We start from the raw sequence: 25,127 nt of genomic DNA on the forward strand, positions 1-25,127 counted from the left end.
CGATGGTGGTGCTGATGCCGCCTGGTGGGGGACGACGACCCACATAAATCATTCACAATTAGATGCGGACGCAACTGCGGCAACAGCAACGGCAGCGGCTTAAACACCTGACCGACTTGCCTCCGAAAATTCCGAGTTACCGAGTGAGTTTCTGGGCTCGTCCCTGAGTCTCACTCAACGCTATTCCACTCGGAGCTCGTGCGGCCGAGAGAGGGTGCTTTGAGTGGTCCGGTTTCGGAGCGTTCCACTGGCAGCGTTGCGGCAGCTCCATCAGACCTGTTCCCAGTGCCCCATCGGTCGGTTCAGTTTCAGCCAGAGAGAAACGAGAAACGTTGCCAGCCGTAAAGTCAGCGGGCCGCGGACGACGATTTCAAACAACAAGCCATCGACACTACACCAGCAACACAGTCCACCAGCGACTCGCAACATTGGGCGAAGAAGACCTGCAACAACATTGTATTGGCGATTCAGTGTACAGTGTCCTGTTCTTTGGTGGCGATATATGATTTTTTGTGATTTTTGTGATCAGTGATCCGGCGATCGATAGCAGTCCAATACCGAAACCGAATCCGATTCCGAGACCGAATCTGAAATTGAAACCGAGTTCCAGTTCTCCGCGAGAATCGCGCGTTAATTGAGCTGTACGTACAGCTGTAGTACAAATTTGCATAACCAGCGACGACGACGAGGCAGAAGGGGATATGGCCATAAACAAATCTGGCCGGAGCTGAGCGGAGCGTCTTGGTTCACTGATTTAATGCCACAAACAGATTGCAGATTGTAGCTGTTGCAGTTGCTGTTTCTGCTGCAGCCGCGCCCCTTCTTCAGCTGCAACTCCAGGCCAGAAACCACCTTCACCTCCACCTCGAACTCCACATCTCTCCTGGGCTGCCTGGTAAACCTGCTTGGAAGCTTGTTTCTGCGGAAGAGCTGCCGCCGGAGCGCCAGACCCGGCAAACAAAAAATCCAGCTAAAAAAGAAAAAAATTAAATACAACATACACACAGAAGAACGCTGCCGCGTTGTCCGTCGTCTTTGGAATTTTTCTTTAAAAACAACGCGCTAAGATTTACAACGCGCGGACCCTGGCAAAAAGTGTAAGAGGCAAGCAAATGCAGCCGCCGAAGAGTAAAAAAAATTAGCGCATAGTGAAGTGTGTCCCCAGTGCTACCATTACCAAGCTAGTGTGTGAGTGTTCGCGGGCCAAGAATAAGAAGAGCTCGGAGGCCGACTCGGAGAAAAAGTTTGAAAAGTGTCAAGCGGGCGACCGAACGGCCAATAACCCAGCGACTGCCAACTGGTAACTGGCATGCAATGCGGCCAGGCGACCCCGACGGGTTAATTACCGTTATCCTTGCACACCAACAACCACAACAACACCGACTAAAGCCAGTGCAGCCACTAAACGGTACTCAAGTTGTGGATTACGTATACGCCGCGGTATCGTCGCGCTCGTCGTCGTGTGAAAGGACAACAGCAACAACTGCAACATCCACGGCAGCAACATCTGCACCATCAGCCGTAAAAGCCCCATTGAACACAAGGCAAAGTCAAGTGAACATTCCAATTGGAAACGCATCCGGCTAATTGGCTCACCGGGAAATCAAAAAAAGGTGAGACGCCTCAGACCAAGCGCTAATCAAAACAAGCCAAGAGTTGTATATTAATTTTTAATTTTATAGTATTTCCATCAAAAAGAAACTTAGTACACATGTTACTTTTTAAGAAATCCGAAGCTCGAAGCATTCGGCATTGGTTTCTAAAATCCATATTGCGCTCCATGAAGCTCTAGCTCGTCATTTATTACCTCGTCTTGTGGCTTTGGAATCATACCAGATCTTGGGTAAAAATCATCTTCCCAAGATATGGTGATCCTGGTAATGGGCGTAAAAGGTGCAATGTATCTCGGAGTGGTCCTCCTTGAGGGTCTTTTCCACGACGGACCAGAGCCCGTCACTTTGGCGACGACTCTATTGGTGTCAGTGCCATTAGAAACTTTACTTTCACTAATTATTCTTATGTCTCGATCGATATTGTTGATTGGGTCGCCTATGGAAGGTATCCGTATCGGGCCTATTGGAGTTCTTGCACCTATCGAAGACTCAGTGTTTCCTGTTTTGGCTGTTGAAAATTCATTTTCTTGAAGCACGTCTTGCAAATTGATTCTGACTGGCTTAACATTTATTCTTTCAATATTCACAGAGGCAGTGTATCCTTTGCCAGGCACCCTTACGACTCCTGTCCCCTTGTCCAACCCGCTGGTTCCTGTGTGGACGTGTATCGCGTCATTTAATGGAGCATTTCTCTGGTTATCAGTGCCTTTTGGCCCACTATGTATTCTATCAATATCTACAGAGGCCGTGTATCCTTTGTCGGGCACCCTTATGGATGCATTAGCACTATCCAAGCCGTTTGTTCCTGTGCCGATTGATATTGCATCATTTACTTTAACATTATCCTCCTTGGAATTTGGTACAATAACTTTTTCAATCACTACATTTGCCTTGTAATCTTTTCCGGGCACCCGTATGGATGCAGCTGCATTGTCCTTCAAACCGTTTATTCCTGGGTCGATTTCTATAACCATAGGATACCAATTATTTGCCATACCTCGGTGATAAGGAAAAAGGACAAAACAAAAGGTCCCTAGTACGAACAATAGCCAGTCCATCGCCAAGAAAAATTAGTATAGAACTAATCCGAAAAATGGAACTTAATTTAGCTGTGACTAAAAAATTGGATTGGTATGACATTTCGGGGCGAGACAAAACAATCATTTTCATCGATATGGATGCGAGTTTTAGGTAATCACTAGCTTACAAAAGCCAGTCTACCACTTCGTCTTTGATCTCCGGTTCGGTGCGACTTGAAAGCCGGCCAGGCCAAGTTCTGGGCCAATTCCAGGGAAGTCCACTTCACCAGATCCCGGCCCATCGACTAGAGATACTTTTGTGATGCACATGGACTGCTCGTCTCTGTCTCTCGGTTCGTGTATCTCTCAATTTCCATTAGACGTAAGCTGGTTCTGCCTCGGGTTCTGAAGTGAACTTATGTCGAGCCGCTAAACAATTGATGCTGAAAAATGATGGCAATGACAAAGTGATTACTGCCAGTCGTAGAAAGCGAGGAGAGATCCAAGAATTGGAATCAACGGCCGAGCGGAGTCGGCCGAGAGGCGGGGTCGACAAGCAATCGAAGTTCAAGTTGAAAAATAACATTTTCAATTTTCAATTGCTTACAGCATGGAGTAGCCCAGAGTACTGCAGAGGCAGCGGGAAAAAGTGAAAACGAAACTCTGCTGCTCGGAGCAGACAAAGCCGTTCATCATTAATCATTTAGTTTGTTGTTTTTAGGCACAAACGCAACCGAAAATATACCTATTTAAACGTATATAATCGTCTTGACTGGGCCACTTCTTCGTCTTTTGGGGCACGTTCTTGATTTGAATCTTTTTTCTCCCCCAATCCCAAAGCCCCTCGGACGGATGCCCCTTTCCAAGACCATTTTTTTCCCCATGTCTTTTTCGTCTCTCAGTATTTGGCTTTTGTAAATTGCTCATCGTCATGCTTTTATGATTTGGTGTATTATTTTTGAGAATTTGATGCGCTCAACCTGATAAGCCCAAAGCGCCTTGTGCTTTTCCCCTCACAAGGCCCCTCGGTCTCCTCCCGATCCACCTGCATTCCTGACTTATTGTTGTGCCTTTCGGGGAGTACGTGTGATTTTCCGTATAGGTGTGTCCCCATCACCCAGCCCAGCAAACTTAAAAATTTTTACAGTATCAAGACGCATACTTTTAATCTTTTCTTCTTGAAAAAAATAATATAAACTTAATTAAAAGTACACAAAATATTCCAATTTAAAATTCGGATAGACTCAACAATATATCTTAAATTATTAAGATCTATTATAGATTATCTATAGATCTTATTTTGGAAAAGATTTCTAGAACTAATCTATATTCCCTTAAAAATATTACAAGTGTAAAGCCCCATCAAACTTTTATTCCCAGCTTCGGCGGCAATTCAACCGCGCTTCTTCCGCTTCCACTACCCCAACTCCCCTAACCCCGATAACATCCCCATTCCCAGTTCTCGCCCACCCTCGTTGCAATAATTTCATTTCGGTGTACAGTTTATTATATAATTTTTGTCCCTCTTTGACTTTTATCTTACGTTTATTATGCCCCATGGAATTTGCCGATTTCCAGACGCTGTCCAACAACCCACCAACTGGAGGTCAATGTCTCCGCCCACCCACATCTCCTGATGTACCACCCCATTTGCGGCACTCGAAGGAAGACACATCCCTGGGATACACATCCTTCGGCCCTCCTGGCTGGCATCTTTAAGAGTTGTAATAACTTTGGCACAACTTTTGCTTATACATTCGGTTTGGGGCCCTCAGCTGTGGGCCAGAGTGCTAAAATGTCTTGACGCATTCCTTTGCACTTCCTCTTATTTTGCGATTTTGATGCTGCTCCTTGTGCCTCCGCCAGCTGTCCAAATGTCAGACTCACTCCCCTCCAGCCCCCCGCTAAGGAGATTCGAGTTTTTCTACCCACGCGTACACGAATCCTTGGCAGAAGACGTCGACTTGTAATAATCATAATCGTAAATTTGCAAAAAGCTGGCCGGGCAGAGCCGTGTGTCCTGACTGTTTGGTCCTTGGGGCCCGTTTAGCATTTTGCGCGGATCCTAGGAGGCCTAGGAGGGAGGCGTGGTCGTGGGCGTGGGCGTTGTGTTGTAGGCGTCATCATCGTTATTATGGCCTGCTTTATTTATTCTTTTTTTTCTCTCTGTGTTATTACTGGGAGTTTTTTTCTTTTTCTTTTTCTAGCGGAGGCGACAGGGGAGCACGCCTCCTACTTTCCACACTTTCCCGGGTTTCCCATCTCCCCCTCCAGAAGTGTCCATCATTGAGGAGAAAGGCATTTAAAAAGTTTTCTAAACTTCATTTTGAAGTTTTATTACCAGCGCAGGCTAAAATGCATCGCATTTTCTTAACCATTTCTATTTGCTCCCGTTTTCCGGCTTGTTGTTGAAATTTGCTCTATTAAAATTCCGAGGCGGAGCTATGCCGGCGCAGCGAGTCCTTCTTTTTGTGCGTCGAGCCAGGAGGCTCGAGGCAGGCGGGGCTTTGGCGCAGATGCCGTGGATGCCGCAATGCCAGTATCCAGGATCCAGTGGAAGGCCTTCATCTGGCCAGGCCGCGCCATCAGTTATGCAGGTTGCCCCGATGCAGGTCCTTCGCCCCAACCATCCTTTTGCGTTTTTCGATTTGCTTTTCTCACTACTTATCCTTGCTGGCGGCTTAGCAGCTTTGTTGGACTCAGCCGAGCAGCAGTCAGCATCTGTAGTAGGGAACATCCCAAGCAAGGACTCTGGGTAAGCCTTAGTTATGTGCAACTGGCATTTATCTTGCGATAATAGTAAGTTGTTCTAGGCAGAGGCGTCCAAGTCAAGGGTTTTTTTCGCAATTATACCCAAAATGGGTATACTCTTTAAGCCCTTTAGTATCCTTACATCTTTGACTTGACTAATACGACAACACCATGCCAATGGATACAAAATCACATTGCTAGCATATGCTAGATCCATGGCAAATATTTTCACTCCACCCCTTCTCACACCGCCTCTGGAACGGCTTCATCTTCTGCGCTTCATGCAGCATATACTGCCTGGGAATTTAACATTTTCCGAGCTCCAGACAAAGTATGCATTCAAACAAGTCACACACGAAATGCGGGGTGATGGCGCTGCAAAGGATGCCAGAATGCCCTGCCCGAGCCCAAGGATGCTCCTCAGTCGGGCTTGCGCTTATTTTCGTCCTCGTGCATTTTTGTCCCTAACAAAAATGTTTATCTGTGTAACTGTAAGCAGGATAAACGCACGCTTACACATCGAGGCAGATGGAGATACAGATACATAGATACCCCCCCAGAGCCGGGGGGACCCAGAACTTGAGCTACACCAACAATAGATCAGTTTAAGTACAAATGGCCGCCTGAGCCACTCCCTCCGCCCACAGCCCTCCGCCCACTGCCCACCGCCGCTTTCTTCCCTCTTCTTTGAAATACTTTTGCGGTTTCTTTTCTTTCCGTTTGCTCCTTCTTCTCTTTCTTTCTTTCTTTCATTCTTTCACACGCGCCAGCGTCCATTGTTAAACTTTAATGCCGGGTGGTGGTGGGCGGGTACTAGCTGGAGCATCCTTGCGGGCGGGGCGGTGCGGGGGCTGTACAAATTTCACGAAAATTGTCCTCGGGAAAACTTTATTTTAGTTTCGTTCTCTCTCACTACTTTGCCCAGATGGAAAGCGTTATTTTATTGAATTTTCCCCCTTCTCTCTACCTCGCTCTGGACTCTTTCTTTTTTTGCAGGTTGCAACAGCGAACAGGGAAAATTCTGTTGCCACAAAAGTTTTTCGTTTCATTTTCCATTTTTTGCCCATTTGCCTGCCCGATTTTCCTCGTCCTGCCGGCCTGGGCGGCTGCTCATTTACTTTGTTGTCCTTGCTGGTCTCCATAGTTGGTCCACTGTGTGCCGGGCTAGTTTTTAAGACTGGCTGTTGGTTTTACGTTGATTCGGCTCTGGCCCTTTACAGCATACAGCTTACAGCACACAGTTTACAGTTTTTGTTGCATTAGCTGGCCGTTGAGGCGTAAAGTTCAATGGCGGGTTAAATGGACTTAATACCGGAACTTTTTAGAACTTTTCTCCCCACCTAGCAGAACTTCTGGCGTTGATCGTCCTGGGCAACAAAGTGAAAGTTTTTTTCTCCGTTGAACAGCTTAAAAAGAGATTGGCTTTCCTGCTCTCCAGCTTCCCTGCTCGCTGCTGGCCAAAGGATTGGGCCGATTGTGTGTGCGAAAGTTCGATGGAAATGTGGAAAAGGAATTTTCGACAGTAACAATAAGTGATGGCCGAATGTGGCCAGGAGTGGAAGCCCTTGAAGGATAAAGTTTTTAGGTGACAAAGGAAAGGAAAAAGTTGGGAATTATTCGAAGCGCTTCTCAAACGGCAAATGGGAGAAATTGAAATGGAATATGCACATTTACGTCGAGGATATTTGGGATTGCTTCCGAAATGCAATTTAGTGGCATGCGGCTTTAAATCTAAAAACTTTTCAGCCAGCTCTGTTCAGATATGGTCCCTTTAAGTCCTCGAGGAGCTTTACCTTTCGTTTTCGTGGCGCGTGTCAAAATTTTCGTTTGCATCACTCGAGAAACCCTTCAGACGAAACTTGGCCCACTGGCGGGGCTGAGGGCTCTGAAGAAATTTTGTAGCCAGTTATGCAAAGGAGGCCAGCAAACAAAATCGTAAAAGAAACGGGACAGAATTCGGGAAAAAGGAGTCCCGTGTCAGCTTTTTATGCCTCCGGCCAAAGGACATGCTGGCAATTCTGATGCCCGAGTAAAGGCCTGGGAAAAGGGGCTTTTCCATGGGAAAAGGCGACAAGTTGTTAAGTAAGCAGCGACAACTCAAATAAAGGGCGGATAGTTTGGCAGCCCTCGGAAAGGGCACGCGAGGTGAGAGTGTTCCTGGGAGGTGCGAAAAAGCCATCGGACCAGACTTTCCTGCCCGCCGCGGCCGTCGCTCGGAATTTTTATAAAAGTTTCAGATTGCTTTCCCAGCAAGGTAAACAAAAACTAAAAGTGAGAAAAGCAAGCGCCGCAGAGATTGAAGAGATTTCTTCGCTCCGAAGACAATATTAAAATTCGCTTATGCCCAGGACCGGGAACCGAAGACAGACATCTTATCTGGCCCTGGCCGTGGTCTTACCTGCAGTTGTTTTAGGCTGCTTTTGTTTGGTTTCCGCTTCACACTTCCCGAGTGGGTATCGGGAATTCGGCAGTGTGGAAAGGGGAGTGGGACTCCCAGATGCGGTTTATGTGACATGCGGGCCAGGGAAACTCAAGAAACTAAAGAAGCAGCAGCGGCAGCAGCAGGCAGTAAACAAACGAATGCTGGCAGGTGAGTGGCAGCAGCAACGGCCGAAGGGAGGGGGGCCATGCCCCAAAGGGGGTTGAAGGCAGAGGTGTGGCTGGTAGCAGAAGTCATACAAACGCAAGACAAAACGCGGCGACAGACAATACAAGACTTCGAACTTGTCATACAAAACGCTGGCGCGACAATCAATGGAATTTATGGTCGCAGCAGGTTCAGTGCCAGCTCCAGCTCCAACTCCAGTGCCAATCCCAATCCCAATCCCAAACCCACAGACAGAATCCAACCCAAGCCCAAGCCGCAAAAAGACCCTCTCCCCTGGTAACCAGACTGACTGACACATGCACTTAAAAAAAAGTCCTTAAAGAATATTTTATATTATAAGATATAATATGTGTCTATAATATTTGATTTCACTTTGTGAGGATATATGTATCTGACAACTTTACAAAAAGTATAATAGAAATTCTTCAAGTGTTTTCTCGGCTTAGTGTACTTAAGCATTTTTAACGCCATTTGATGCCTTTTCACACATTCGGCAAAGCGTAAGACAAACACCACCAGAACCTCCCGCCCAAACTGACAAAAAAAAAAAATAAAACTCAAGAAACACTTAGTCAGCCCATCAACGTCCTTAGCCCTTCGTCCTGGGCCATCGGCACTGCCCCTGCCCCTGCCCGCTCACATCCTTTTTTACGGGTTCTGGAATTCCTAAATTTTTGGGAGCAGGAGTCAGAAGTGCCTGCTGCGGCTGGTGTTTACACTAACAGACCTTGGTCCTGAAAATAAATAGAAGGGGCGGGCCGCAACCGGGCTACTGTATTGAATTTCACGCATCATTTGGCTAGGGTTCATTCGGTTCTTGGTTTTGGTTTTGGGTTTTCGAGCTTTCGAGTTTTGGGTTCCCTCAGGCGTGGGTGCAACTTTTCGACTCTACTTTCTGGTGTGTTTAAAATTAAAACAAACACAAATATCGGACGCGGCAGTCTTCGGTTGCCGGTGGGCGAAGGTGGCTAGGTGTCGGAGTCGGCGTTTAATTTCAGACAGACAGGTGGAAGATGCCCGGGTGGGGCCAACAAGGAAACGTAATATGCTTTGCATACCCATTTAGTTCACGAGGTGTTCCAGTGTCTGTTTCGGTTGTGGTTTACTTTACGGACCTGGAAATGAAGTGGAGTGCTAGTGGGAAAATATGCCAACAATTTGTTTCCGAAAGGGTTCGGAAATTCGGGGAAATTGGGGGTTGGAAATGAGACTGCTTCAAGTGGCATTCCCATGGAGGGGGCCGACGATGTGATAAGGAAAGTGAAACAGGTTAAAGGGAGAGAGTCCTCAGGGTAATTTAAGATATCTCCAAACGTAGAACACATGAGTCACTGTTTTCTTTTGTTTCTGAAAAAGCAGATGAAAGTTAGCCCGCAAGTTCCAATTGAAATTGGTTTGCTTGTTCCATCTACTCTTAATTAAAACCACTTTCATAATTAAAACTTTAGTGTAAAATGCATGAAAAGGCGAGAACACAACTCCAATCCCGACCAGAACCCGCCGTAAAACCGCAAAACATATATTCCGTAATGTCCGGACTGCGGAGCGTAAAACAGAAAATACAATATATTTATTTTTGCTGCTTTTGGCTGGCCCCAATGCTGATTAATGTGGATTGCCCGACAAATGTGTGCACATTAGCATTAAAATATATATACATCCATAGATGCGGTGGGGCTGGTCTCGTTTTTCCGTCCAACTTTTATTGGACCAATTAAACTGCGGTCGGGAGCGGAGAGTTGAAAAGCTAAAAATATATAGAATTTGGGGTCTCCCCATTTTCGGTGTTGCCATTTAATGTGCAGTCATTTTCACCCAACAAAGACAGACAATCAGTGGGATTTTTGTGGACTGCGATGCCTCCCGCGCCCGAAAAAAGGGCCCACTATTGTTGTTCTAGCCGGCGAATGAAGACATCATGATATGATAGATTTTGTCCAGAGCGGAGGGGGACCTGCCTCGACTAATTAGCCATCATCAGCAGCGGCGGCTACACAATTTCCATCAAACAACAAACACTAAACTGCACTGGCTGTTAACCGCAGGTACATGAGGGTCAGGTTTGGGCCATTTCTTTTTTCGGCTATTGGTTCTCGGCTTGGTTCGGGCAGCGTTAGTAACTAAATTAGCGGCTCTCTCCCTTTTTTACCCTCTTTGTGTTGTTTTTTCGGGCCGCAAATTATGGGACTGAGGCGCAGTGTTTTAGCCCGGTCTCCTCTTTGTTGCTTAATTTCCAGTTGCATTCGTTGGCTAATACAGACATCTCTGGTAGCAAGGCAAAGACAGCGAACGGGAAAGCAGAAAGCACTTTCAGATAAAAGGTTTTTCATGTCGCCTCCATTTGGAATTCATTCTCATAGCCTTATAGCCTCATAGCCGGGCTGTATCTGTGGCTATGGTCATGGTCATGCCATGGCCCTGGACTCTCGGATTCGAATTCGGATTCGAATCTTCCGCCCCAGACAAGACAACGGTTTTCCAAAGCGAGAGACTGGGAAAACCCCGCGTTACCTTCCTCCAAAAACAAAAATAAGAAAAAACTGAAAACTTTTTAGGGAAACCGTTGGCCAATGGAAATTATGCATGCAGTGGCTGGCAAGCGTTTTTCTTTGTTCTGGGCTGGCTCTAAAAGCCCCTGCTTTATTAATGTTTGTCCAAAATTTAGGAACCTCTATCTGAGTGCTACTTCATCTTCTGTCTGCTGCACTTACGGTGATTTAAGTTGGCTAAAATGATTTCGTCTGTCATTAATTTGCCCGACGTCAAAAGCAAAGTTATTAGCGTGCGGGTTCCTCAAACACGTTTCCACTTCCACTGTCTATCCAGTGGATAGGATGTCTGTCTGTCTGTCTGGCCAACAGATACCCGTACAGCTGCCGGTTGAGTAGCTTTTCACGTTGTTGTTGTCGGCGTTGCTGGTCCCCCCCTCGTAGAATCCGCTGCAGGCCATTTTGCCGCCTTCTCTATTTTTTTCCAGCCATGTCGCAGCTACTATTTCTACTGAAGAAGCTCTCGAAAGGCGAAGACGACGACAGCTACAGATACAGATACAACAGCAAGCCTGACTCCGACGGGCCCCTCATGCTGGTGGCGGCCACAAGGAATGACAACAAATTAGACAGTTAATGTTAACAATCTTTTATGATATTTACATTTTGGAAAATTGTTAATGTTGATTTATTATGTGGAAAGTAATTCTCCAGTGTGGGAACCTTCTCAGATTAAGTCTGAAGGTGGATTAAGTGGCCTTACAATAGTAAACCCTTTCGACCACTTCTACCTTTAACTTCTAATGGAACTAAATACCTATTTGCCTCAGATCATCTGAAGCAGGCCAAGTACTTTCCATTATCTTGCTGGCTGAGCAATTTTGACTCCCATTCTTTGTTTTTTTATTTTCTGCAAACGGTTTTAGAGTGGAAAATCGTTTTTTTGGGCGACCATCAATCATTTTTCCGAGCCAGCTAACCCGGGCTTGCTATTAGAGTCCGACGTCGAGCCTCCGCGTCGCATCCGCAGCTGTCTACTCAAATCTGTATCTGCGCTATCACTTGCCTGCCACGCCCCCTCAGCCGTGCGCCCCTCTTGCACAACATGTCAACAATACAAATGATGGGCGCGTCAACAAAGGGGCGTGGCCTGGCGGCAGCTAACTGTAATAGAGATAAATTCGCTTCATTTTTTGCTGTCTCTGATAAAACAAAAAAATAAAGCGAAACCAAAAACAAGAAAGGAAAGCTAACTTCGGGCGGAGCCGAAGTTTATATACCCTTGCAGTTAAAACCGGATATATATCGCAAACATCGGATATAGTTGGCCGATCCTTATGGCAATAGGAATATGTAATCCAATTTTTTACAATACAAAATCTAAAAAAAGTCCCAAACTTCTATCTTCAAAAATACGAAAGTTGATATTTCTACCAAGTACCATTTCCGATCGTTCAGTTATATGGCAGCTATAGGATATAGTCGGCCGATCCGGGCCGTTCCGACTTATATACTGCGTGCAAAGGAAAGAAGGGTGTGTGCAAAGTTTCAAGACGATAGCTTTAAAACTGAGAGACTAGTTTGCGTAGAAACAGACAGACGGACAGACAGACGGACAGACGGACATGCTCATATCAACTCAGGAGGTGATCCTGATCAAGAATATATTATATATACTTTATAGGGTCGGAGATGTCTCCTTCACTGCGTTGCACACTTTTGACCAAAATTATAATACCCTCTGCAAGGGTATAAAAAATGGAGCACCACCAGGGGAAGGGGGCAAGTGGTGGGGAAGGGGCCTTGGGTGGCCAAGGGGATTTGCCGGCAGCAGCTGCCTTTGAAGCGACGCGCTGACAATGTCATTTGGCGACCACTTTATTGGCTTTAATGACAGCGCTGCAAGGTGTCCCTTTGGAGATTCCGCGCACCGTGCCAGCACCAGCTGTTGGCCATCATCTGGAGTGGAGTTCTGCCAGTAAGCCCTGGTATTACTGCTCCCCGAAAAAACGTAACAGAGGCCTGCTCTCAATTCCACTCCCACTCCGGAGCAGCTCCCAAGCAATTGCTGGCCCGCCAGTACGTGCGATTATTATCATCAATTTTCTGCCGGCCGAGTGAGTGATGATTGTTCCAGCGAGCGGAAACCCGGCAACGTTTCCACTTACCCTCGTTGTTGTACTTCTGGGGCTTGTTACTGTTTCTGTGGCTGGTGCCTCTTGCAGCTCGGTGGGTGGCGCGCCGGCCTCTGAAAAGGTAACTACACCTTGCGAAATAACCCAGCAAGTACAGGAAATGTGCAGTTAAGATTAAGTTTTGCAAAAATGTATTACTACTAATAGGTATTTTATGAATATATCAAAGGCTTAAGCTTTAATTTTTTTATGTCTGATATCAATTGATATAACCCAATTTTTCAAGTGTAGCAAGCCTTCTGTAGAGGGAGGCGGGTGGAAAGGTAACTCCCAAATAGCCAAACAAGCTCCACAACTCGCAGCTGAAGAGAAATGGCAATGAGATTACAAGACTGAGTCTGTTTCATTCTGGAACTCGGGCTCCCAACTCAGCTGGCTTTTGGCCAAGACGAGTCTGTAAGCGTTAAAACGAACTCAAGTGGAAAACAATCTAATTTGCTAAAATTCCTTCCGCTTTCGGTTTGTTCTGTTCTGTACTGTTCAGTTCGGATGGATTCAGTTCAGCTTAGCTCAGTCCCAGTCTCAGCTCAGCAAGAAGCTCGCCCCCTCTGTCCGGCGCCCCTGGTTGATTGGGAGATATTTTCCTCCTTCAGTTTCAGCTTCTGGAGCTCGAGCTGGTGCTGGTGGTGATGCTGTTGTTGTTTTTTGTTCTTCAACTCAATTAAAGTTGATGGCCATTTTGCGTCGTCTTGGCCAATATTGTTGACTGCCTTGGCATTGGCTTTTATGTGCTCGGTTTTTAGCCTGGTTTATGAGCTCCCCGGCCGGAGTTCCTCCTGCCTGGCCTGCCTGCCTGCCTGGGTTTTATGTATTTATTTGTTTATAATTCGATTCGAGTGAGAGTTGGCATCAAGTTTATTGAGAGCCATTGAAAGTTGTTAATTTGATGGAGGGCTCTAATGCCCGAGAGCAGGAGCAGTTAGCCCGGTAACCCAGAGAGAAAAGTTTCCAGATTGGTCAGTTTCGTGGCGATTGGCATCTGGGCAGTTCCCACTTGCCTCTTTTCGCATTTTCTGGCCAACTTGCTCGTGACACGATAATATATTTATGTGTATTTCAATTTATCATTCAGCTCACATCCAAATTTCTTTATTATTTCAACATTTCGCCCCGCATTCCTCCAGATTTTGTGCCAGCTTTGACCTTTTTCTGTCGACTTTCGGACAGGACAACGCCAGAGAACGTTAATCTATTGTTTTTGCCAGTCAAGCAGGCAGACATGATGACATACCGCTCTATCCCTACTCCTCTACCCCCCCTGGCATTATCCCTATATAAAGAATACATATATCTATATATATATATTAGGGAATTGGCGATGTCTTCTTCGGTCGTGTGTGTTTTCCTATTTTGCCAGGGAAAATGTTTTGCTTGCGATTGGAAATTTGTTTGTCCTGCCATGTCCTGTCCTCTCGGCTTGACATTGTCCTAGACCGGACAGTTGTCCTTTCTTGGCTCCCTCCCACTCCCATCCCTGTGGGTTGTGCTTTATGACTTCACACAACCACTTGATATATGAGGCATTTGCATGTGCCATAAATTGCTGCTGGCTTTGACTTTGCTCATTTAATATTCATAAATTTCTGCAGCCCGGGAAAAACATGGAGAAAAATAAATAGAATAAAATATGGTTGCCGCTGAGGCTAAGAGGGGTATGGCATCCAAACTAATTTCCACAGCCCCGAAAACTGTTGTCATTTATTCTCGCCACACCCTCGACTAAGCCTCTCTAGTCCTTTCCCGAGCCCAGCTCCCCCTCTACGGGCTGCTAATTGTTTTATGTGCCAAGATTTGTGTCTCTGTCCTTGTTTTTTTGTTTGTCGGGCTTTTGCAGCTCTCAGCCGCCCTTAACATGTTTGCACTGCCTTGCCCAGCCACGCCCCCAGCCAGATTGGGAGTAGCTATTGTTCCCGGGGGGGCAGTCACTGCGACAAAAAATGCATTAGGACTCGGGCTTTGAGAAAAAATAATGAAGTGACAACGAGTCTTTAGAGTTATATGTATGGGATTACGATTCCACATTGCTTGGATAATTTTTATTTTAAATACTAGGCTTCTGGTACTGGTACTACCCTTTACAAGACGTCAGGTGGTATATCCAGATTTTCCTCTGTGTAGCAGAAGGAGTGGCTGTTTTCACTTGCTTTTCGATTAGACTGCGTCCTGTTCGCCTGTGCTAACAACAAGGAATTAATTCATTTTATGTTTCCTGAACGTGTTCCTGTGTGTGTGGGCCCGTGTATCTGTATCTTATGGATACGAGCTCCAGCGGCTGCTGCTTACGCCTACATATTGATTTTCGTATTTATTTTATTTATTTATATTTTTTGTAGCTCTCTGCTTTTGATTATTTCCCTGGGAGTCGACAGTCGGGAGTCAGGAGTCAGGAGTTGGGAATCGATGGATGGATGGACTTGTGGCTGCAGGCCAAGTCGTTGGCATCTACAGTGAAGGGTCCGTATAGGGAACTCTCGGGCAACTTATCTAGCAGCGAGTTAGCTTTAACGAGCTTCCACTGCCTCGCCTTCCTGCTGCTGGTGCTGCCGGCAAGAAAAATGATTGCGAAAAGCAAAGTGGCATGAGCCAAAGGTGAGCAGAGAGCCGGGCTCGAGCCAGGGCTTCTATTCCTTTCTGCGCGTGTGTGGCCCGCGGCAGCCCGGGCGAATCTATCAACCATCCTGCACCGACTCCAGCTACAGCTCCGACACCAGCTCCTCCCGCAGAAAATTCTAAAGCCCCGCCGAGCTGGCAGCAGGGCAGCCTTTATTGAGTTTGTTCGCTGGCAAATTGCATTAGACACTTGGCAGCAGAAATGAAAGAAATGAAAATTCCCGGGGTGGGAGTCCTTGGAGTCATAACTTTTCTGTTAGGTGCCGGGGCCAGCTGCAAGTGGAAATTAAATTTTATACAAAAATATATCGTAAATATGCAGCGAGCTCAACCCTAAATATTTCAAGTGCCTGCGGGGAAAATCTCAAGAGTGTGTTAGGTATTCTTGGCAAAGGCCAACTCATCCTTTTTCTTTCAACGGAATGCGTTTTGTAACTCGATCGTCGCCTCACACCCTCGTACCTCCGGAAAACCCAAGACACTCGGTCTCCCCCGAAGCCGGGGCATTAATGTCTTATTGACAGCTCGGGATTAGAACGAAGCCAAGTGAGTGTGTTTGAAAAGGGATTATAAAGCGATTTGTTTGTCGAAAATTATGAATCTGGGAACGGAGCAGTCAAGCATCCCAGCACCAAGCATCCAGGGAGCTGCTCCCACACGCTGTGTGTGGTTCAGTCAGTTTTGATTTTGTGAGACGGAAAGACGCAAAGGAGCTGCCGGGAACTGGCAGCTCGAATCTCTTGGCTTTTGTTTGGCAGTCTGCTTTACGGCATTTTCACGGGATACAAAGGGTGCTGAGCTGGGGGGGAAGGCGGCTTCATCAATTTTGACATAAGCCAAGACAGCATTAACTAGTTGGTTTTCGGGGCTTAAGACAATACCCGTCAGTCTGCTGTTCACTTTTGTTGCTGAAATCTGGGCGCGAGGGGGAAATTTTTACGAGTAGCTGCATCTCTTACTTATCTCTTAACAGAAACAGTTTTTCAATTTATTTATCTCGAACTTGAATCCTTAACGGAGCCATAAACTCTTCACAATTTGTTTGGAACTCTTTTTCGAGAAAACCAGCATCGTTAGCTGCCTCTAATCTTAACTGCCATCCCCGAAAATAGAAATGTTCGTTCCATTTGAGGGCCTTATCTGGCCAGCATTTCTCAAGTCCTCAACAATGGTCTTCTTATCCCACCAGACCGTTGTAAAACGAAATCTCTAATCTAATCGCAGCTTCATTAGGGTTATGCATATGTGTTTGGTAATTTCAAAATCGATCCATCTATCGATCGATCGTAACGAATCGAAGATCCCACAAAGAAATTCCAGGGCGCAGGTTTCACGTTCGATGGTTTCTATTTGAATTTGAATTGGCAATAAAACGCCAAGTTTATCAGCTGCCGATGGGTCGCATAAACAGAAAATAAAGACCGGACTACACAAAATAAAATATCTCCAGACTGCGGTTTTTCAGAGCCCAGTTTCCAGTTTTCCCGGCTCAGGGCCCCCCGGCCGCAACTCGTTATACAACTCTATTAGTTTTCATTTCGTTCGGTCGCGCATACAAATCAACTAATTTGCTTGAGCCCAGATCTCGCTTCTTCCCAACCAAAGTGCACTCGAACATGGATCGATGGCCGCGTTTTGTTTCTCGTCCTCATAATTTATGTAAATCCAAGAAAAGCTGTCGCTTTTATCTGGCTCTCTGAGTACTTCTGTCGGGCATTTGAATAAAATTTCAATTTTCATGCATAGGAATTCGAGCTGAAATGATTTTTTGCCCTCCGGCCTAGTAACTCAATTATTGTGTGTGTGCATTACCTACCACACACTCTTGACCAAGTGCGATACATGGCCTAAAGTTCAGGACCTGGCCAGCAATTTCCTCTTTATTATTAGTGCAAATTATGTCGTTGCCTCGACAACATTTATTTTCGTTTTTCGTTTCGAGCCAGAAATGCCAGACACGTCCTGCCCTGCCAGGAATATCCGTGCCTGACACTTTGACTTTAAGGATGCCGTAAAACAAATAGAACTCTCTCTCTTTCTGATGGGCGTTTTTCCTGACAGACTCTGGCATTTCGGGCTTAAAGATGAAAGCAAACACATTCCCTTACACTGACCTTTTGCAGCTCAAATATTGCCTTTAAATTCGTTTGCATTTTATTTATTCTCTGCTCATGTCAGAGGATTTCGTTTAAATTCAATGAATAATTCCCCAGATTATAGCCTATAATTAAATGCTCGGCAACATTTTTCATTTATCCGCATTCAATTGAAACATACATTTTACGGCTCCAGTGGGCGGGCGCCCCGGCGAGCCTTCCCACACACCATACATACCATATTTAGGTAATTAAGTTGTCGGAGGGATGGGTTAAAGCCGAGTTAATTCAAATGCCAGCTCATAATACTCATTTTGGCAACTCTCTGTAGCGCGGGGGGTTAAAGTGCATTTGAAACTTTCCCGGCTCCCCTCTTGCTCTGGCCTTGTTCGGCTAAAATATTAATTTCCACAGGCTTTTCATATTTGAGGGCAAATACGAGTGCGCCAGAAATATAAATGAAAATAATGTTCAAACATTTCGCACTAATTAAAAAAGCAGGACAAGGGCAGGGCAGAGAAGGAAGGGGAGCAGAACGGAAATATAAATATTGAATCGATGCTGCCAGGACATGTGTACTATATAGGACATGTGTAATTGCTTTTCCCCAACCCGTCGATGTGTGAAAGTGCGAGCATCAATTGTTGTTCATTCTACGGTTATTGATGAACGAGCAGAATTGTTTCTTTTCATTTCCCGGAGTCGGGCGTTTCTTGTTTGTTTATTTGCTGTGAGCTGGATGGTGCACGGGTGGTGTGGGTGGGTGGTGCTCAGTACCAGCGGTGCCCGCCCCCATATTCCATTGGCAAACAGAGGAAGCCGCCGGCAGGCACGTTTCCACGCAAAACCGATTGAAACTGAAGACGCGTTTTTGGACATTCAATTGGGAATTGTGAATCGAGGATTGAGGGAAGTCGGGAGGAGTAGAGCCCACGCACTGGCAGCTGACAGCTGTCGCCGTATTGCCAAAGACACAGCTCCAGAGTGCCTCCGCCACTCTGCCACTTTGCCATCAAAGGCAAATCAAAGAGCTCTGAGCTCAGAGCTCGACTCACGTGACTCCACAATTTATTTCAAGCATGCAGCGAAAATAAATTTATTAATAGCCCCAGTCAGCGCAAAAGAAGAGGAATTGCCGCCACCCACACAGCCAGTTGGCCCCCCAACTCTCTGGCCTGTTCATTCATTCAAAAAAAGCCAAAGATTCGCAGTCGCAGTTCGCAGTTGGATTCGCAATTTCGTTTGCGTGAAGGAAGTTCAGTTTTCTGCCGGTTCTCCGGGCTGGGGCCTGGGCCGGGATTCGCGTCAATTTATGCGCCTCACGTTTTCTCATTTTCAAGAATGACTAAATATCGCTTACTTTTCGCTCGACCCTCGCCACAGCCCGTGCTACTCGGATGCATTTCTGCATATGAAGTATTATTTGAGCAAGTGCAATAAAACTTTCCTCGGAAAAGTGGATACATTTTAATATTTCTTTATACAAATATCCGTTGTACATATAGCTTTAATTAAGCGCATGCCAAGTGGAAAGGCTACACAGCCAGAAAATGGCGCTACTCTCAAAATAATAAAAATAATATGGAATAGCAAAATAGAACAATTCTTAAAGTACGGTTTCTAGTTCCTCTTTAAAAGATAGTTCCTCTAGTGACAAATAGATTTTCCCCGTGTAGGAAGTTTATAATATTTTAACTGGTTTTTTTGGGGCTTAACCCGAAATGCATTTCCATTTTTCCCCGCTGCGGAAAGCGTTGAAAATTTCGGCAGCCAGTGCGGCTAATGCCCGAAACGTGTCGGCCACTGATGGGTTGGTAACGGTTCGAAAAGAGAGTTCTGCCAAAAGGCTGAAAGGCAGAAGGAGCTCCTCTCGTGAAAGGGCTGGCAACTGGAGTGAAACAGATTTATTTGGCTTTGGACTGGCAGGAGCCTCCAACTAACGAACTGGAGTGCTCTGACGCCCCTTCATTTTCACCTGCCGATTAGCATTTCTCCTGCTCCTGCTCCTGGTCCTGGCGCTTGCAAATTAGGGCTAATTTATCAGGATTATTGCCTCGCAAATCGAGTTTGTAGAGAGGGTATCTGCGTTGATTGCAGAACACAATGGATGATGCTTTTTAATAAAGCAAATTTGGGATCTCGCTCACAAGCCTGAGCCCAGAATTGAGGACCCAGGACTCAGGACTTGGGAATGTAACTAATGCTGACTTCCATCCTGATATCGAACTGTCAAGCTGTCAATTCTCGTTAGCAGTGGCTGCCATGTGTGATGTCCTATGTGTAGCTGTGCCGAGTGGCTTCAGCTACTCGGAGTACGAGTATCTGGCAGATAGCGTTGGCATTGCTGTTCAAAAATTCAATTTCCAGCCGAAAAGATACAACAGGCAGTCAGCTTTGAGGAGGTGGGCCTGTGGATGGGGCTGGGGGTAACAAATTGGAAATAGGTAGAAAAAGTCATTGAGAAACGATTGCTGACATGAGTCTGGCATTCGAGGGGGCATGTTAGCTCGACAGGATTAGCACTAGAAATAGACGAGTCGACTTTGCTGCGAAACGAAGATATACTCTCCGTACATAGCCTGAAAAATGTGAAAGCTTTCTCCTCGCTCAAGTGGAGAAATGCGCAAATACTGACAGCACAATTAAGACTTTAATTGGCAAAACTAACTTGCTTCTTCCGTTTGCATTTTCCTTACAGAGAACCGTAGAAAGACAAACAAAACAGAATAGCAGAATCCGGAGCCGGCGAAAATCCCTTCACCATGATGCCAGCCAAAGAGGAGCTGCAATAGACACGAGGCGATAACTGGCAATCGAGGAGAGTCAAAGGATTACATCCCGGAGCGCACCCCTCCGCCCCAACCCATCCCCGAGGCAACCCATTGCACATCCCGGAAAACTCAAGGAAAATGCCATCCGTAGGAAATAACAGCCGCGATGGCGGTGGCAACGATGTGCGTCTCAGTTACGTTGTAAATCAAGTTGCATCCGTATCTGTATCCGTATCCGCCGCCGTCTCCGCACCCGAGTCCGCATCCGGATCGGCGTTCCCCACGTTCAGTCCGCCGCGGATTGAGAGCCTGGTGGCCAGCTCGTCGGCGGAGGACTTAAGCAGCTTCGGCGACGTGACATTCGACATCTTCGACGACGATGACGACTTGTTTGGCTCCCCGATGGCCTTCGACGCCAGCGAGCAGGGCCTCTGGAACGGTCGCTTCGTGCCGCCCCCGCCACGCCCCCCTTTCTTCGTCGACGAGCCGGTGCTGAGCGACGGCCTGACCACATGTGATTTATGCTCCTGGGCGATGCCCACCAAGAGCACATTCATGTTCGAGGGCACGATAGGTGAGTGCGAATGCAAAGCTAAAGTGCACAGGGGGAGCTTATGGGGGAAATCAGGGGGAAACATATACATCCTGGTATCGGGGCCCAGACCTCATTTTCCCACTGCATAGTATTGGAGGTTGGAGGCTGAGGGACATGCTACTACCCGTTACTAACCGTTACGCTTTTGGCGTATCTCCGTTTTTGCAGAAAAGGCCACGGAACTGGGCTGGCCGCTGACGTTGATCATCGTGTCCGTGTTGTCGGCGCTGCTAGGCGCCATCATCATGATTGCTGTGGTGCGCTGCCGGCGCAAAAAGTCCTCAAACAATCGCAACGGTGAGTACACACATGGCCAATACATGGAACATGGCCAACATGCCCAACAGTGGGCGGATGAGAAAACATGGTGAAGACAGTGGGAAGAGCTCGAAAAAGTGCTACTAAATTTATTTGATATAGAATATTTTATAGCTTTGCACTCTTTTCTGCGCGTCCCACTGTCCTTGATTTTGGCCATTACCAGGCCTCTATCTGTGTTGACTCTCACAACATTCGGCGACTGTTTTCGCAACTGTGTCTCACCAACATTTCCCCCTTTTTCTCTGCTCTTTTCCGGAACCCGATGGCTGTTCTTCTGCGGCATCTCCTCCACCGGCTCCTCCACTTCCACTCCACTCGGGAAACTCCGAACCTACAGACACGCACGTGCAGTGGTGGTCTCGGAACAAGCGCGCCCACGGCAACGGACTGAATGGTGCGGGCGTGGCCGGTGGTGCGGCTGGAGCTGCTGGAGGCGCTCACCTCAACCACCACCTGAACCACCACAGTGGCAGCAGCAGCACCATAAACAACAACCACCTGAGGAGGAGCAATATCTACACAGCCCACCCTGCAGACAGTATACGGGGCCTGCACCCACTGCCTCTGCCCCTGCCCCACCCGCCGTCGGGAGGAGTATCGCCTGCGTCCGTCTCGCCACCTGCCCCACAGCACCAGCAGCATCTGCAGCAGCAGCATCCGACAAACCACTACTTCCATCCATACCAACAGCAGCAGCAGCATGTGCACCACACCCATACGCACTCCCACCACCACCAGCACCCCACGCACCACCATGTGCCGCTGTACCCGCTCGACTGCGACGAGGACGCGGCCTACGAGGAGCCGGAGTACCACCAGCCACAGGACCTCCACTCCGCGAACAGCAGCAGCTCCTTGTCCACGGCGGGATCGTCGCCCCTGCCACCACTGGACGGGGGAGGAGCCACCAGTGCCGGCAGTGGGCCGGGCAACCACTGGCCACCAGCTGCTGCCACAGCCACAATGGTGATAGCCAGCTGAGAGCCGGGCCAGGACTGCTCCTGGATCTGGGAGCAGTGATGGAGAAAGGGAATGCTTCCTGAGCCCACTTAAGATGCAGCGCACATGGGCGGTGCAGATCATAAAGGGGATTACACGTAACAATTTTGTGAAGTTTATTTTTGCCAGTTCATCCAAGGACTCCTCCTGTCTCACTGCCTGAGTGTGTGTGCGGCTGTGGCTGTGTCTGTGTTTCCAATTGGGAAAACCGAAACGAATTTAGTGTCACTTCCGTTTCCGTTTCGCAAACTATCGAACCAGACAGGACGGCGGGAGGCAGTGAGAGGGTTAGGTGGCATGGCTGTGGTATGTGGCACATTCCAGATACCCGGGCACATGCTCTTTACATGCCAGCCACGTTTTATCTTTTATTGCCGCTCGGCATTAGAACTGGGATTTTGTCGGATTAAAGCAAATAAAGGGCGTGCTTTCTGTTTGCACCCAACTGGCAACTGCCGATGATGCCACAAGTTTAAATCGGAGCGTCCTCGCAACTTGTTTCGGGGCATGCCAGGATGGGTCACACTATTGGGAAGACAAGTATGCCATTGTGAGAGTCGGAGGCATATACCCTCGAATACCCATTCACACAAGATCCTATACATTTCCCACTTGTTTTTTGTTTAAATAGACATTTTCGGCTAAGCTGTTGTGGGCATGCTATGGATGTGGCGTGGTGTTCGGGGAAAATGGATTTGAGACAGGCATTGGACCGCAGCTTTGTGGCTTTTCACTTCATTCCGCCCTTGTCCCCCATAATGACGAGAGCAAATTGGTTCTGGACGGCCCTGGCCAGGCAAACCGAAACGAAATCTAAGCATGTTGAAGCGCAAATTGAAGTCCAGCCGGCACAAAAAACAAAAACTAAGCTACAGAATAAAACTCGCAAAATCATCTCTTTAATCATTAATCAAATTATGAGCTCAAGCATCTAATAGCATTTGCATTTTTAAATAGGTACTCGTAATAACAAACTCATGACAAGCATATCAAACATTAACTCAACAGCCAGCAGCCAACAAAAAAGTACTTAAAACAATCAAACATTTGCATAAACTTAAATGTGAAAGTAAAAACGTAAAAAGTAAAATTATGAAAAAGCAGAATTATGAAAAACTCGCGCCATTGTATATACACTGTAAATATATTTTGCAATCCGCTCCAATTGGCAATTGCCTGGGGAAGCGTGCCACTGAAAGTTTCTTCTCCAACATAATATTGCATTTTTTCGATTCGATAGCCGAGGAGAAAAACAATACAACAAACATGAAACAAAACATTCCTCTTCAACACAAACGTAAAGTTCAAGTTTTCATTTAACAATTACGAATTACAATTACGAGTTACGACAAAAACACTCACAACCAAAGACTAGTCATTTAAGTCACAACGTCGCTATGTACAAACGATTAAATGGGAAATTATGATTAAGCCAGTTAATTAATTCTCCAACCGAATGCGTGTCGGGTCGGCATTTATTAGTTTTACGAGATGAAAGAACAACTGCAATATTGTATTTTAAATATTTATTCATTAAAGGCACCAACTCCTCTCCTTCCCTCTGTCACCCCCCCTGTCACACAATAATCGTAATTAGCATTTACAATTAAAAACTCAAACATCAAATAAATAATAACTAATGCGGAAGTATGCAGAAATTCACTACAAGCAACTCAAAATGTTCCAATGTTTAGATTAGCCAACTAATTACGTGGAAATGTAAACAAAACAACAAGAAGAAAATACATGATAGTTTTCATAAACGAATTCATTAAACTGTGCATAAATAATTTAGGCACAACAAATGCAAAATACAAAATAAAAACATGCGAAATCATATGCAAATTCAGCTGGCTTTCTTTTATTTGGGGAGAGGGTCCTACTTGGGGTCGAATGCAATAATCATAACTATATTTTAATCTCAAGTTATCGTTTCCCATCCTCCTGAATGGAGACTGTAATCCCGGACCCAGAAATCGAACATCAATAATCCTCCAACACATAAAAATGAAAAACGATTTAATTTCAATTTCCGTGGAGATCTGGCGGGCCCCGAAAAAAAGTGAAAGTTCGCATTGTTATAAAATGCATTTTGCAAGGGGAAAGGCCGAGGGACACCAAGTAAAAACGAAAAATCGAAAAATCAGCAAAGCCATCACTGGCAGCAGCATCTGCAGAGGCAAAAATATTTAGGTTGCCCGGTCAAGAAGGAATATTTATGCCATTTATGACACGAAAGGCCCTCCGAACGTGCTGTCCGCAGATTGCAGCATTTTTGCATATTTTCAGCACGAAGCCGGGCCGGGTGGGGCCGGAGAGGAGCGGTGCGGCGGAGCGAAATGAAATGCAGAAATCAGCTCGCAGCGGAGATAAGGCCCGGCTTAGTTGGGGCGACTTGGCCCGGCTCAAGTCGGGCTAAAATGCTTCGGATGGAAGGCAATCGAAAGCGAAAGATTTTGGGCTCGATACGAGCATATGGTCATATAGAGCTCCGACTCTTGTTTTCCTCTTTCGGCTTTTAAGGCTGTCTGTGGGTGGCGGCGGGCGAATGGGCATTTGCATATTGGAACGATTGAACTGGCCGGACAGCAGACACCACCACAGACAGCTGGGTACAACCAATGACAAGGAGATCGTCTGACAAAAAGCGAGATCCGCGAGGCCATTGCCGGAGGCATCGAAATGTCATGCGGTTTTATGACTTCATTAGCGACAGCCAACAGCCCAACATCCAGCAGCCCAACGGCCCGGTGGAATTTAATGGCCCCTCCTGGATTCCGAACCTCTGCAAGGCTAGGTTGACAAACAAATTTGAGGGACATTTTCGTGTCTGCTCTCGGACGAGAGGGAAAACTAATCAGAAGGCCTTCTGCCAGGCCAGACCCCTCAATCTGGACTCCGCGTCACGAGCTCCAGACTATGATGTGCATATGAGGCGGCCTAATAATGAAGTCGTGCATGGCATTTGTCCTGTACGGTTGGATGATTAAGAGTCCACCAACTGGATCCGGACTGGATGTCTGACACCTTTTCGCTGTTTTTGACTTTGTTGCAGTTAGC

General features: G+C 46.6%; 1 protein-coding gene across 3 annotated transcripts; it reads left to right on the forward strand.

Moving 5' to 3' along the window:
• Positions 1-300: 300 nt before the first annotated feature.
• On the forward strand, positions 301-23,916 carry LOC108129154 (uncharacterized). Of its 3 annotated transcripts, none has more exons than XM_017247103.3 (4): positions 301-1,613; positions 20,080-20,726; positions 20,916-21,044; positions 21,406-23,916. In XM_017247103.3, the coding sequence occupies exons 2-4, from the start codon at positions 20,291-20,293 to the stop codon at positions 22,047-22,049; spliced, it is 1,209 nt and encodes a 402-aa protein (XP_017102592.2). In that variant the 5' UTR covers positions 301-1,613; positions 20,080-20,290; the 3' UTR covers positions 22,050-23,916. The 3 variants fall into 3 exon arrangements, with proteins under 3 accessions (XP_017102592.2, XP_070135523.1, XP_070135524.1); XM_070279422.1 differs by lacking the exon at positions 301-1,613 and adding an exon at positions 2,801-2,985; XM_070279423.1 differs by lacking the exon at positions 301-1,613 and adding an exon at positions 7,884-7,973.
• Positions 23,917-25,127: the final 1,211 nt, after the last annotated feature.

This window comes from Drosophila bipectinata, chromosome 3L (assembly GCF_030179905.1).
Source record: "Drosophila bipectinata strain 14024-0381.07 chromosome 3L, DbipHiC1v2, whole genome shotgun sequence".
Classification (NCBI taxonomy): Eukaryota; Metazoa; Arthropoda; class Insecta; order Diptera; family Drosophilidae; genus Drosophila; species Drosophila bipectinata.